Source organism: Trachemys scripta, chromosome 3, assembly GCF_013100865.1.
Source record: "Trachemys scripta elegans isolate TJP31775 chromosome 3, CAS_Tse_1.0, whole genome shotgun sequence".
NCBI lineage: Eukaryota > Metazoa > Chordata > Testudines > Emydidae > Trachemys > Trachemys scripta.
Window position 1 is genome coordinate 164402000 of NC_048300.1, and position 16287 is coordinate 164418286.

General features: G+C 45.6%; 1 protein-coding gene across 1 annotated transcript in view; it reads right to left on the reverse strand.

Annotated features, from left to right (window-relative positions):
• ARHGEF10 (Rho guanine nucleotide exchange factor 10) overlaps positions 1-16287 on the reverse strand; it is a gene marked incomplete in the record, with an annotated part of 171925 nt that overhangs the window by 132599 nt on the left and 23039 nt on the right. The window contains 1 exon segment of the mRNA XM_034766377.1: positions 15925-16008. Coding sequence (XP_034622268.1) covers positions 15925-15961 — 37 coding nt within the window.

A 16287-nucleotide genomic window follows, 5' to 3' on the forward strand; every position in this document is an offset into this window, starting at 1 on the left:
CCCTGGGTTTCGCAGGCCAATGCTCAAACCACTGAGCTATCCCTCCTCCCCCATCTTGAGGTTGAGGTTTCATTTTTTGGACATTACCTCAGCATATCACCTGTAAAGCCTGCTCTTTCTCTCGGGATGAATTTTTTTTTTTTTTTTTTTAAATGTAGCTTCTGCCTACAAGTTATCCCAGTGCAAACAAAGAAAAAAAAGTTACATTGTGCCAAACCACTGCAGTAAAACACTTGGTAAAGACAATATCCTCTCAATCGGTTTCTTCAACACTGCAACCTGCTCTCAAGTATCTATATATTCTTCCATGGGTTTATCCAGGCAATCAAATTTGGTAGACCATGCTTGAAATGACCTCAAAAGCAGTGATAGAGGTCTGGAGTATATCCAGTTTTTCTCTGAAGATGGTCTACCAGAGATTTTTATATTGCTTTGTGGTGGTAAGCCACAGAAATTGAGAAGGAAGAGCGGGAAAGAGGGATATATTTTCAGACTCCATTCACTGGCCTTTTCACCTCTGCTTTTGCTTTTAATCATGCTCAAAATCTTGTTTGTTTCTCATCTTCCCCATCTAAGTGCCCAGTAAATTGCAAAACGTTACCTTCTCCTCTTTCCCACAAGGCTGAGGAGGTATTTTCTGCCTTTACAATAATGTTAACATTGTAACTATAAAATCAATGAAAAAGGAAAGCACCACTTGAATTGGTCCTAGATTTAGTTATGGAATACTGAAATATTGACCTGGACCTACAGTATGGCAGAAAAAAATTCTTGCCTATTGCAAAACCATCTGCTCTGCCTCCTGCCAATGAGTCCTGGTCATGGACCCCAAAGTACTGGAGAGAAGTAAGCTCAGCTTCCCCTTATATAGTAGGATGCCTGTTTTACCAACTAATTGTGGATTGAGGAGTCCATAAGAATAGACAAGCTCATAAAATTGAACACCTTAAAATTATAATAGGTACAGTGCATACCTTTCAGCTCAGGACCCAGTATCACTTCTTGTCTTGGAAACAATTGAAAAGCAATTCTCAATGTTCTGAGGGCATCAGAATGTGAAGGAATGTCAATTTGTTCTTCAGCAGCAGCATATCTGTTACGCGATTTTTTTCCAAATCAGGAAAAATGGTTCCTATAAGTCTGATTAATAAAAATCAAGGTTCTACTGTACTCTGGTTTGGCTATTGGAGTTCCAATGTCAGAAATATCTTAACATTCTCCCATGAATACACAAATCAATACAATTTCCCTTTATAAATATATTCCCTTTTCATTTCAAAAACAACTAATTATAATTCTCCCCAGGCCAGACATGAGTTCATCTTCTTTTTCCCTAATATTAACGTCCATCAGGCATCCTTTTGTCTCATGAAGTCAAACAGATTTCAATTCAGATCTTTGGGACCTGTCCCATCATATTTAGTTCACTCAGGCAACAATAGCACATTAAGGAGCAGTACGAAGATTTACTCAGATTAAAGAAATTTCGAAGAGAGATATCAGGAAGCATCAAAACAGACAAGCTAGCCTTTCTTATTGCAACACTAATGAATCATCCATATCTGACAAGTTTCCTAGTCATAAATGAGTAGTGATTGGTTTGCTGGCTTCTTTCAAAGGGGGTGGAGTGGGGGAGGGCTGTAAATATTGTATTGTAAATATTATATTTGGAAGTAAATCTTTACTTCAAATTTTTGTCTTTAACACGCTTGGTTAGAGGAAACAGACGTGATTGGGGTGACGTGAATTTGCAGCTGTATTGCTGCCATCTAAATACTTTTACTGCTCTTATTTAGAGACCCTGAATCTATTGTTAAATTAAAGAATGGATCCTTACTTTACTCTCAATAAATAACAGGAAAAATAAATCAGTTAATGTGATCTTCTAAGTTTTTCTATTCTAAATGGGATTCAGACATCAACAAGCTGCAAACAGCTTCTGAAACAAAGGACTATTCATAACTACAATTCATATTCTGTTCTCATTCTTGGCTTAAATTTTTTTACCATCATTTCTAACTGTCTGCTGAAAACAGGCACCTCTTACAAACAATGCAGCATAGCCAAAGACGAATTCCCTGTACAATTGCAGTTTAATGTAGGCAATGATCTTATTAAAACCCCCAAAGAAAGCATGGTAATGTGGACTTATTCTGTTATAACAGGAAATATGGGCCCACGTATTTCACAGCTCCTAACCCTGATAAACAAATCACAAGACACATATCAATTGCTTTTCTTACCAGTATTATGAAAACTCCAGTTTAACTGCCTCATTTCAGTGTCCTTCACAACGCAAGTTTAATAAAATATTTTTTTGATGCTGCCAGAAATGTCATATTATTCAATTGGAACTGAACAAGGTAAATGAATAATGAGATCTATACAGTACCTTTAATTTCACAGTGCGTATTGTAAACAGTATGGAATTCACCTCATCTGGTAATGACATACAGCCATCTCTAAATCAAAATGTGGCAGCTGCTTAAAAGCTCACTACAATACCACAGAGCAGTTGAAGTAAGGAAATGCAGAAGAATGATATATCCAACTGGAGAGTTTGTACACTAAACATCATGAAATTTCAATGCAGTTTTAAACAGATATTTAAGGAACAAAAGAATGCACTATAGAAGCACAGTTCTGGAGTTATAATACAACAGGAAGAGAAAAATTTTAGTACAATCTGACATGGCTAATTGCTACTAAGCAGCCTATCTTGCTGCTCTGCAGCTACACTATTTGGTTAGGATGATTTATTTTTAGGACGACTGATTAGTGCAAAGCATTGAGGAACTGATCCAAAGACGCTCATTGACTTCAATATGTTCTGAATCTGGCACTGATGAGGGACATTACCTTACCCCAGGAATAAGAGGTAGCAACCAAATAAAAGGTGGCAAAAAACACACCAAAACGGTCTGTTAAAAACAAATACATTATTTTTCTCCTTCAGGCAGGCAACAGTTTTTCTGGTACCCATTCCTGCTGAGGAAGCAGGCAGGCCAGGTTCCTTCTCAACAGGGTCCCAATAAGTATCTCGAATTCCTCCCAGAGGGAAGGGTAAGTAGCAGAGGGGATCCCATTTTACAGGGTCAAAAGGACTGTTCCCATGTGGGTAGAAGGAAAAAACAACCTTTGTGACAGGGTGGTAGGAAAAGTAATGCCCTTTTCAACAGAGTACCATAAACAAGTACAAAATAGATGGCATCAGAGCAACCAGACTCAAGTCCTTGCTGGTCAGTGTGAAGAAAGCACAGCTGTGGGAAGAAATGCAGTGAGCAGAAACCACCAGTTCATTTGTTTCTATGGCTGCAAGCATTTCCTTCCAGGCCTGGCAACTACTACAGTGTCTCCATTCCACAGCATGTCCCTTCACTATCCAGATGGGTGTGGAGCACATACTTGGCTATAGTAATTAATAAGAAACATAACAGTGCATTGTACATGGCCTTCATTTATCCTTAAACACTTAATATTTAAAGTGTCTTTTCTCTGCTGGTGGGGAGGCCAGAAGTCTATTTTTTTAATTATTATTAGGACTCAAAAGAATCAAATATTAAAAGTTGTGTTCCACCTCTTGTACGTGCACACACATATGCAAGCAGTGAACGTGGGCTGGCATTATCACAGCTCACAAGTGCCAGGTTTTTTGGGTTTGCCTCTTTTTTTGTTTAAATAAAGCAGTTCATTTCTTTCTTTTTCAATCTCTTCCTGCTAATACATATGCCCACTGAACATAAACCAAAACAAATACTGGGGAATTCCTGATGTTTGTGCCTGAAAGGACAATCACTTAAAAGTCAAGTCACTTGGGAGGGGTAAGGGAGCATGACAACAATCATCTTTTAAAATTTCTGCAGTGCCTCCATTTGCTCTGTGGGAGTTAACTGGTGTAAACTTGTCACCATGAAATTAAACTGTTGCATGAATGGAATGTCAGTATTATATACACACACGTGAAATTCAGCAGCATGTGTTTGCTACAGTTAGTTATGTTGCCTGAACACAATAAAGGGAGGAGGAGATGAAGGAAACACATGCACCACTCTCCCAGCTATTATTCCTCCGGTAGACCTCATCAGCCTCTTAAATATGCCTATAATTACACCTCAGTTGGGACAGAGTTACTGCCTGCTCTGTTAAGGATTTCTCCACACGTTACATTAATCCACACTAGAAGTATAAATTCTAATGTGCACTAGTGTGTTGCACATTAACTGGCCCAGGTGGACCCTGCTGGCATGCACTAAATGTTCCCTAAGCGGCGTTAATGTAGTCTTGCTTCAAACAGTACAACATTAACATGCATTAGGGAATTTGTAGTGCACACCACAGGGTGTGTGACATGCTAATACACCCTAGAATTTACACCCTTCTGGTGAAGACTAATGCACCAGGTAGACAAATCCTCATACTATAATCATACTTCGCACTGACATGACAACTATACAAACTTTAATTCATCCTCATAACACCCCCATGAGGAAGATGGGGAGAATACCGTTAACCTATTTTACATGTGAAGATGTTGAGGTAGAGACACATGGTGAAGTTACTTGTCCAGGGCCACACAGGAAGTCAGGGGTGGAGCCAGGAATAGAATTTGAGACACCTGATGCCCATCCTGGCACTGCAGATCACGCTGCCTTCCATCAACCGGAAGGAGTCCAGATGACTTTCAAATCTCAGGCTGCATTTGTGAGGGTGGCAGACAGAGATGCTGAGTAATATTTATTGACTTAATGATTTTTTTTCCCTCCTCTAACCATTTGGCCCTTAGACTATAGTTCAGGACTTTAAGATGGCTGTGCATCCCCTGAGACAGAATACCGTCATGTACCAGAGGCCACTGGAGTCAGTGCAGAGCGTGGATCTCAGTGCCACCCCTGCTCAGCATCCTAGCAACGTGCTCATCTGTTGAACGTCCCTAGCTCCCTTTGTGCTGCTGCTGTGTGTCTATGTCCATCCAGAGTACGAAAGAGGGGCTTAAACATTGAGACAGGCCTTACCTCCACCTCTCAGCCACATGAGTTTGGGCAGGGGACTTAGCCACCTCCCCAACTAATCAGCAGAGGGAAGGGGGACAGAACGTTCAGTTTCCTAAGCATGGACTTCAGCTCCTCCCTATAAATCTCTGTAGAAAGTGGCAGGGAACATCTTGAGAGCCCACCTCCTTGCCTTGCACCCCCATGATATTCGAGTCATGCTATTCTAGTACCTGCAATGTGAACAGGAGAGAAAATATCATGTGTGTTTTGATGGGACAGAGCAAAAACATAGCAAGGTTAGTGTGGAACAAGAGGGTAGGAGGAGCAAAAAAATTTAACCCTAAAGATCCCAGTATAGAAAAGGGAAAGAAAGGGAGGAATGGAAATAAGGCCAACATTTTACAAGGGTCTTTAGTGTTAAAATTCACAAGGTTTTGTTCACTGATGAATATGTAGGAGCATAGGAATTGCCATGCTGCATCAGACCCATGGTCCATCTAACCCGGTATCCTGGCTGCCAAGGACAGAAGCCGGAATCACACACTTCAGTTAGGCACCTGCATCTTAATTTAGAGACCTTAAAGGAGGGGCCTGAGCACTCACAACTACCAAATACATTCTACAGGGACGGTTGTTCCTCAGTCTTTCTGAAAGTCAGGTCAATTTTATTCAGGTGCCTAAATATGGATTTAGGTTCCTAACGTTCAGCTCCCAAGTTTGAAAATTTTGGCCCAATTGCTTAAAGTGGACTGAGTTTCTTTGCCTCAATTAACCATCATCAATATTTAGATCAGTATCCAAAAGAAACTCTGATATAACCCTCCCAGCACCCAAATTCATGACTTTCTCCTGCTATGAACACTTTGCAGGGGAAATATCCCATTAGCCCAGCCATAAGTGAAACTGTCATCCTAGAACACATGTATTCTCCCCCCTGAGGCACAGGTCACTACATCTCCTTAGCAACACTGGTGTCTGAGCTGGAAAACAAGGCCACTTTAGTGCAATTACTGAGATTTCCTATTGTATTCAGCATCATGGAAGCTTTCCTTTAATCTAACTTCCAGGCCTTCTATTAGCATGGGGTTCTCAAGCGAGAAATCATCAGTAAATTCAAATCTGCTCATTCATTAAAGTCATTCACATCCTGGAACTCATAAATCACCACATTAATTAAAAAAAATACTCTAGCTTCAGGAATCTTTAGACTGTAAGCTCTTCAGAACAGGGGTTTTGTGTTCATCAGCAACCGTGTCAGTAAAAGTAGGATCTAGAGCAACATCTTGGCACATTTTAAATAAGTCGGATCTCAGTAAATAAAGGAACTAAAATTTGCTGTTATCTGTCTAAAATGTGAGTCCGAAGTTAGGCCCTGACTCAAAGCGCTCTAGCAAAGGCTTAACTTTAAATACATAAGCAGTCCCATTGGCACACATGCTTAAAGTAAAACATGGGCTAAAATGCTTTGCTAATCGGAGCCTTAAATACCACAGCTACAATTATTTTGCCAGCGCTCTTTGTTCAATAACAGCCTCAGCCCATATGCAGAACAGGACTTTCCCCCGGTAATGTACATTCTTTAGAGATGGGCAGTCTGATAAGGGATTTTCTTCATCTTTCTCTAGTAAATGGATATCCTGCCAATGCTCATAATTCACCACTAAACAAAACCAAGAGTCACATCCAGAGCACTAATAGCAAGGATTTAGTGAGAGAGCAAGCGCACATTTTGGAAGGATCTAAACCCTCATGCTTCAAGGCATAAGTCAACCTCAAAACAGTGGGGCCATATGAAATCTTTTCCTATGGGCATGTTATTCCATAACTGCAGAGTTTTTTCACCTCTCTCTAAAGCAGGGGTCCCCAACGCAGTGCCCGTAAGTGCCATGGCGCCTAAGTGCGCCAGCGTACTGGCCGGCAGATGAGCATCCAACGAAATGCCGCCAACAAGCAGCGTCATCCAGAGGTGTAGAGGTGGCATTTCGGCGGTGACACCTCTGGATGACGCTGCTTGTCGGCAGCATTTCAGTGGATGCTCGTCCGCCACCACAGTCCTCCATGGCTTGTCGTCTGGCGCCCGCCAGATGAAAAAGGTTGGGGACCACTGCTCTAAAGCATCTGGTATGCAACACTGTCAGACAGGATACTAGACTAGGTGGAGCACCGTTCTGAACCAGAATGGCAATTCCTATGTTCCTACCCAGTCATCACTCAACAAAACCAAGACAAGTGATTTTTAATGTTTATGGCAACTGGAAAACATTTATAGATTCACAGATTCCAAGGCCAGAAGGGACCATTGTGATCATCCAGTCTGACCTCCTGTATAACACAGGCCATCAAACTTCCCCAAGATAATTCCTAGAGCACAGCTTTTAAAAAAACATCCAATTTTGGTTTTAAAATGGTCAGTGATAGAGCAACTACAGTTCTGGAGAATCGTCTCAGCTGGTATTAAGTAAAATGAAGTTTTAATGTAATATATATGAGAAAGAGAGAGAGAAAGATTCAGACAGTCTGAAATAGTTACATATACAAATAGTTAAGTAACTCAGGGAATAAACAAGATGGTGCTGATAACTAGGGAAACAATGTGGAAAGAAACTCCTCTGGTTGTCCTGTCAAGATGTGAATGGTGCATAATGGACACAAGTGCCTATATACCTTACTGTGCTCACTGTAAATCCACAAATGAAACAGAAAAAGCCTAAAGGTGAATTCTCTCGCTAGCACAGTAGACACAGACCAATGGGAGAGGGAGGGGCAAAGGTAGCTTTGTATGTAATGCCATCTTTGAGCTCTCAGGATTCTGGGCTACTCTACCCTTCAGAATAAATCAAAGCAGACAGAGGCCTGCAAGAGCTGCCTATAGTCTGCTCCACAATCTGGAGCACCCAGAATCTTCCATAGCACTCCATGCTACATTGGACAGCCCCATCCTCACCCATTCCTTTCTCCGTCTGTGCATGCCCTCCGTGCCAGGGCTTGTCGGAGGGAAAATTTAGTCCCTGCACCTAGGGAAGTCTCCCTCAGCCTCCATTAGGCCACATTACAGCAGCCCCCATTAGATCACAAAATCATATAGCTGACAGGTTGAGGGACAGAATCTGTCCCCAAGATCTTTGAGGTAGGAAACTTGTCCTATTGGATGTTCTAAAGAGCTATGCAAATTGAAGGCACTATGTAAATTATTATTAAAGTAAAAATGTAAAATAATAATAAAAACAAAAAGAAAAGTTTATATCCAAATCAAGCCAGCGCTGACACATTTTTGAGTGATTGATTCGTGATCCCTAGGGTGACCAGATGTCCTGATATCGGGACAGTCCCGATTTTAAGTGATTTGTCCTGCATCCCCACCGCACATCAGTCAGGACACCCTTTGTCCTGATATTAGGGACCGCTCACCGCACACACCTTAGGTCCCGGGCTGGCGGCGCTTCATGGGGCAGCCCCCGGCGCCCGTCCGCCAGCAGAAACCTCCGGTGCGGCTCCTAGGCACAGAGGTGGCAAGGGGGTCTCCACGTGCTGCACCGGCTCCGTCCTGCCCAGTCAGAGCTGCGGGGACAGGGCTTGCAGGTGCCGGCAGTGGGCAGAGAGCCCTCTGCGCCCCCTCCCCTCTCCGACCCGACCCGCCGGCCCTAGGAGACAGAAGGATCTGCCGGATGCTTCCTCGGAGCCGCCCCAGGTAAGCACCGCCAGGACTCCCCACCTCTCCCCCCAGCAGGTCCCTCTGGCTTAAGGGTGGAGCCGGGGGGCTCTCTGCACTCTGCTGGTGCCTGCAAGCCCTGCTCCGCGGCTCTGGCAGCTCCCATTGGCGCTTTTCCTGGCCAATGGGAGCCATGGAGCTTGTGCTTAGAATGGGTGCAGCACGTGGAGACCCCTCGGCTGCCCCTGATCCTAGGAGCCAAAGGGACCTGCCAGATCCTTCCTGGGAGCCACCCCAGGTAGGCACCGCTGGGACCGCCCCCACCACGGGAAGGTCTCTCTGGCTCTTAGGGTCAGGGAGGGTAGGGGGCTCTGTGGTCTGCTCCCGCCTGCAAGCCCCGCTCTGCAGCTCCAGCAGCTCCCATTGGCGTTTTTCTGGCCAATGGAAGCCAGGAAGCTAGTGCTTGTGGCGGATGAGCACATGGAGAGTCTGGAGACCCCCCTCGCCGCTCTGACCCTAGGAGCCAGAGACCTCCCAGCAGGGCTGGTGACTGCGGCCAGGGAAGGGGGCAGGGTGTGATGGAGTGAGTGTCTGGGAGATGTGTGGGTGCTGGGCTGTGAGGGTGTGGAGGGCGCTGGGCAGTGGGGAGACCTGTGTGTGTCAGGGTACTGGGGGTCTGTGTGGGGCATTATTTAGTTGTGGTGGTGGGGCTGTGGGGAAGGGCACTGGGAGGGAGGAGAAATCTGTGTGTATTGGGAAACTAGCGAGTGGGGGGTTCTGTGTGGGGTGCTGGGGTTGTGGGCAGGGGCGCTGGGCAGGGATGGTGGTGTGCACAGCACTGTGCATTTGTGGTGGAAGGGTTGTGGGGGGGGCTCTAGGCATAGTGAATTCAGGGGGTGCAGGGCATAGTGGATCCAGGGGGCGCTAGGCAGGGGAGCTGTGTGGCACAGCATGGGCCCACCCGCAACAGGAAGGGGCATGCTGTTAGCACAGGGCCAGGCGGACCAGTGTGCCTCTGGCCATGCCATGCATACCCCTGGCCGGCCCCACCCTTCCCGCTGCTCACTTCCTCAACTGAAGGCGGGGGTAGAGGGTGCAAGGGCGGGTCCTGGCAATGCTTACCTGGAGCGGCTCCCGGGAAGCGGCCGGCAGGTCCCTGAGGTGAGTGTCAGCTAGGCTCAGCAAGCAGTGTGGCCCGGGCCAGTCCCGGGGCAGGGAATCACTCTTGGGAGCTGTGTGATCAGCCAGGCTAGGGCCTGCCCCTTCCAGGCTTCTTGAGGACCCACTTGCCTGGAGGCGCCCAGCCAAGCCCCCGCACACACACACTCGCCTCCCCGCACTGGCTGAATCTGACCCCATTTCTGCACCAGTTCCAGGCAGCTCGGCTCTGAGAAGACAGGGAGGCCCTTGAAGTGGTGGGCACGAGACTGTTCAGAACTGGAGCTGCACTTGGGTCCGGCCAGGGCAGGGGGTGGAGAGGAGCCAGTGGGCTTGGTGGGATCTGGGGGTGCAGCACAAATGGAGAGGGCCATGCCAGGGCCCCTTTTGAGTGTGGGCCTGGTGCCACTGAGTCACCATTGTAAACCTGGTACTGAAAAGACTGCCCTTTCCTTGAGGCTGGGAACAAAAGTCACACTTCAGTCCAGCTGTCACCTGCCAGCTCTTTGTGACCAGGCTTAGCGCTGCACCAGATCCAAACCCACTCTTGGCGAATGAGCTTTGCGATCTGACCGAGCCAAACTGAACTGAAGTCACCCATTTATTTTAAGGGGCAGGGACAGCACCCCCAGAAAGCTCTGCCATCTGGGAAACTCACTCTGCAGCAAGCAACAACAGAGGAAAACCCACCCCAACCAATTGAACCCAGGTTGCTGCTGACCTCCTCTCTGGCCCAGCCCCAGGGCTGGAGTGTTCCAATGGCTCTCTGCACCCAGGGCTGAGTGACAGCCCCGGAACGGAACCACTCTGCACTTGGGGTGCCACTAAGAAGTGCTGGGCAGATCAGCTCGCAGGGAGCCCTGGGTTGCAGAGCCAGGCGGGGAGTCCCCTGCAGCCAGTTCCATGGATGCAGTGGAAGGGCTAGAACTGCCGGCTCTGAAATGAGATGTGGCTCTGTGCTCAATGGGGGAGGCTGCTAGAATCCGAGAGTTGCCATTTCAAACCTTTTCTTTCACCACCTGTTTTTGCATGGGGGAGGCAGGGGCAGGTGCCCCACAGAGGTAATAGCTGTATCCTCCCCCCAGTAGACTGAGTGCAGACCGGTCCACTTAGCTCATGGCAGAGCCAAGGAAAGGAGGCACCTGCCTCTGCACATGCTGATTCCACCCAGGGCAGAGCAATGCTAAGCTGCTGCCCAGTTCACTTACCCACATTGGCAACCAGCAATTGCACCTGGCGGCATACATCTGCTTGATGTACAATCGGGACGCCATTTGTCCAGATATTCAGGTAAAATTTAAAATTTGGTAGTGAAATAGAAAATTAGTCGATTGTGATCTGTTATCTACTGGCAATTTTGGTTTTTTAGGTTGTTTTCAGGTGTAACGCAGTTTACAGTAGGGATATGTAGTTTACAGTTCTGAACCACAGTGCATATCGTAGGACAAACTACAGTGGGCACGTAACAACATGTAAGAAGTACAGAGACTGCGCAGTTCTTTTCAGTGGCTAGCTAACAGTCTTCAGCCAAAAACCCCACCCGAAATGGCAGTGACAAGGGAGGACCCAACTATCAGGGAAAAAAAAGAAAAAAAAAAAAAGAAAAGAAAAAAAAAAAAAGGGACAGTGCAGATACAGGACAGACTGGGAAGCCACTTACACCTGGATTCAGAAATCCTATGAGTGGGATTCAAAAAAGCCTTTTGTAAAGCATGCAGGAAGGAATTTAGCATTTGCCATGGTGGTGAGTCTGATGTTAAGCATCATGCTGATTCAAAAACATCATGAACAAAACACCAAGACTCACAAGAGGAATACCCTGATCTCACATTTTTTCAGAAGGCCAAATGAATTCTTCAATAACAAGGTTATCGCTGCTGAGCTAACTCAAGTTTACCACACAGTAGTCCAACACTCCTATCGCTCGTCTGACTGAACTTAAACTAGCACCTACCTTGTAGCCAGATTCAACGATTGCGAAGCATGTCAGCTGTGGCCGGACTAAAGTGGAGGCATTGATCAAAAATGTGCTGTCATCGCTCTCAACAGAATTTTTAGAAAGACCTCAGCAAGCCAGACGGTCCTTATTTCTCAGTTGCCACAGATGCATCTAAGAAGGGCAATGTGAAAACTTTCCCCTTATTGCTAAGATACTGGTGTGACGTTATTGATATAATCTGGGACCATATAGATCATTGTTGCAACCAAGGTCCTGTAGTGGCACCAAATCTGTTACAAAGGAGGTCAAATAAGGTGTCTAAGACAAGGTTATGGTTTGCTGGTTATGATTATGCTATCTGTATGCATATATCATTTTTGTATTTAAAGTTATAAGTATTGGCACTATACCGTCTGTATTTCAAAATTATGCTGTGATTCTGGGGGACACCCCAGACAAGTTAGTGTCAGCTCTGCCTAGCCTGCTTGATGGCCCATTAAGGACCACCGGTTATACAACTGACCCATTGAGAGAAGGCAAATACGCCTTGTAACTCAGCAAAGTATGCAAGGACTTGCCCATGTGACTCCAGACTCCATTTTGCTGTAATTTTCCACAGTAAGAACAAAGAAGTGTTTTTACACCTGGAAAAAGACTATAAAAGGCTGATGCCTCATCTCCATCTGGTCTTCAATCCTGCTTCTTACCTCCGGAGGGACAAACGGAAGCTCTGCACAAAAGACTGATGACCCATCCCTGCTGGGGGATGTACTCCAGAGACTTAATTTGAACCTGCAGTTTATTCTATCTCTGCAACAAGCCTGAACCAAGAACTATGCCATTACTGTATGTAATGGATTCCATTTAACCAATTCTGGCTCTAATCTATATGTTTTCCTTTTATGAATAAACCTTTAGATTTTAGATTCTGAAGGATTGGCAACAGCGTGATTTGTGGGTAAGATCTGATTTGTATATTGACCTGGGTCTGGGGCTTGGTCCTTTGGGATCAAGCGAACCTTTTCTCTTTTACTGAGGTATTAGTTTTCATAACCATTCATCCCCATAATGAATGGCACTGGTGGTGATACTGGGAAACTGGAGTATCTAAGGGAATTGCTTGTGTGACTTGTGGTTATCCAGTGGGGCAAAACCAAAGTCCTCTCTGGCTGTCTGGTTTGGTTTGCCTTAGAGGTGGAAAAACCCCAGCCTTGGGATGTAACTGTTCTGCTTTAAGCAATTTGTCCTGAATTGGCACTCTCAGTTGGGTCCCACAAAGACCAGCATCATTACAACTGGGCCCCCGAACATGGGGTCCAAGGTAAGCTTTGCTCATAGAAGTCTAACAGTTTATTGCCTCGTCAGTCTCGTCTCAACACATTACTTGAAAAACTTGCGACAAACTAGACCTAAACAAAGTGTCTTCCTACTGTGCTGATAATGCAAACGTGAATTACGGAAAGCAACAATCAGTGTACCAGAATTTTAAAAAACAAAATGAAAATATCTTGCCTGGAAACTGCCCTGACCATGTTGTGCACAACACCGTGAAACATGCTAGCAATACCCTACAAGTTGACATTGAGACTCTGGTGATTAAGACGTTCAATCATTTCAGCAGTTCTGCTAAGAGAGTAGCAGCATTGAAGGACATGTTTGACTCTGTGGACATGGAGTATGCCACTTTACTGCGCCACGTTCCGACACGCTGAATGAGTTTTTTCCCCAGCTGTAAACAGGCTTGTAAATACATGGCAGGCTGTTAAGTGCTACTTTGTTTCTCTGGGCAGTGAAGTGCCCAAAATCTTTATGGATGCTGTTCTTGGACATGGAAAATGGTGAACAAGGTGAGGGGCCTAGCAAAGTTGAGGTTCATCTGCTTTTCCTCCAGAATGTCCTGAAAATCTTCAATGATACTGTGCTCTGTTTGGAAAATGAGATTATGACAGCATGTGAAGTGTATGCCATAATGAGTACTCTGAGAATTAAACTTCAGCAACAGAAGAACGACAAATTCTTTGTCTCCAAAGTTGAAAATGCATTAACTGAGATGCTGCATGTCTCCAGAAAGACGTAAAATTTCATTAAGAAGTGTCGATCCTATATTTGGAGAAATGGTTTGATTTTTCAACAACTGGCTACTTGTTCAATACCCAGTGCTCGAACATCAAAGTTAATAGGGCATTTGAATACAAGGATGTGTTTGCAAAAAACAGTGGATCTTGATCAGCTCTATGATGAGTACTGTATCAAAGACATCAGCTCCAAGTTGGAGCCTGGAAACGACTCAGCTGGGGAACTCTGGTCTCAAGTGCGGAGAAACAAGGACGGTAGCACTGAATTCCTAAACATGACAAAGCTGGTGTCATACGTGCTCAGTATACCAGTAAGCAACACATACACACAGCGTGTATTTTCAATCATGAAAGGTGCATGGACTGATGTCCAGAATCGAAACAGCATAGCCTTGGTGCGGAGTGAAACCCTTGTCAAAATGAATTTCTGGATGAGCTGCAAGGACTTCTACAGCTTTGTGACTGCCCAGAAGCAAGTCATGACTATGGCAAAGTCATCCAAGAAGTTCTAGACTTCTGGCATGTCTGAGAGGTATGCAAACTGGGAAGCTGATTTACTGACTGAATAAAAAACCCGGTCCTTTACCCGTTTTTTTTTTTAGTGTACAAATAAATCTGTATGTTTAAATATGTATTACAATGAAGTCTATAATTTAGTCGGGGGGCCATGACACTCACTGATTCCAGACCTCTGAGACTTAGTTTGCTTCAGCTGTCAGTGGCTGAAGCTAGGGCTGAAGGCAGGACTATGGGGCCTCCCCTCTGTGACTGCGGCTGGGGCTGGAGCCAGGGCTAGAACTGCGACCCTTTGCTCTCCTGCCCTGCAAACAAATCGGATTTTGCAACCGGGATATTGCGCCCCGTCCTGCGGCTTCAGCTGGGGGCTGGAGCTGGAGCTCTGTGCCCATGGCCCTGTGGCTTCTGCTGGGGACTGGAGGTGGGACCATGAGTCCTTGCCCTGTGGCTTGTGGTGCGGGCTGCAGCAGGGGCTGTGCACCCCCTCTCATGGCTCTGGTTGGGGCTGTGCACTCTTCGCCCCCTCTCCCCTCCCCGCTCACCCAATGTGTCTTGATATTTCACTCTTGCGATCTGGTCATCCTAGCGATCCCTCAATCCAAGGATGAGCTCTACCACAGATGTACATAGGAGTCCTGAGGGGACTCAGGAGTCTGATCCTGAAACTGCAAATCTACCTGCAGTCGGTACAGACATTTTGTGGCGCTGGGAGAAAGTTATTTCTTTTTTACTTCCTCCTCTCTCTGTGTTTTCAGCTTCGAGGGCGAACGTTCCATGTAGCAAGAGTCACTGTCTTTTTATAGCTTCGACCGCAGGCCGAGTGCTCCCACTGGGCACGGTAATCTAGCCAGAAATGTATGAGACAGCCTAGGCTTAGGGCACCTTTTCTAGCCCTCTCCCCATGCAGGATGAGCAGAGGGGCTCCTAAAGAGCACTCCTCAGTCACCATAGTAGCTGCCAAACTGCACTCCTGTCTCACTCCAGGTGCCAGATGACCATCTAACTCCTGCCGCCTATGTGCGGATTCATGAGGTCTCTTCCAACCCTAATCTTCTATGATTAACCTGTTTGCCTTGGGAGACCCTACCAGGAACATGAAGCTCCCAACAACTTAGCTCCGAGGATCATTGGAAACATGCAAGCCCCTTCACCACAACAAGGTGACGGTCCCGAAAGAGGACATTTCTGAGTATATAATAATTTTGTATCAGTCTAATCAACTTTTAACACCTCATATTGGAGACAGTAACTGGCAGAGCTCGGAAATCAGATCAATGGATGAGGAAATTCATAGCAATGGGGAGACGGTTAAAAATGAAACTTCATGCTTGATTCAATGCTCACAGAAATCATTGGAAAGAATCTGACATAATGCACCAACAATTAGGCCTTAAATATACATAACCCCTGAAGAACGGCCGAGGAATAATGGTTAAAGAACAAACACAAAATGTGTTCATGAGGATAATGCCAACACGTACAACAAAAAACACCTGGAAAAAAGATCAAATTGACTAAAGATTTTTGGAAGTGGTTAGTGGGGAGGGGATCTCTGTTACACTGTGAGTAACTAAAAAGCTGGAATATTACAGTTACCTTCAGGTGGTGGGGGAGGGAAATCCTCTGCCTCCATACTGCTGTGCCCACTAATTTTCTGTTCCTTCAACAGAACAAATACCCCTGCAAGAAAGCACATTTTTTAAAAGGTAAACATTGTTTCCAGATTTAGCAAGTCTGCTTTTTTATTTAACTGAGTCTCATACTTTAGCCATCTAATACCATCATTAATGTCTTGGGACAAGAGAGGGAGCAGGGGCCCTATTTTCAAAAGGCTCTGGAACCGGATTTTCTTGTGCTCAGCATTCACAATTGGGGTCAGATTTTCTGAAGAGCTCAGCTCTTGTTTGAGCACCTAAATGAGAGCCAGATTTTCCAAAGTGCCTAGTACCCACTAGCTCC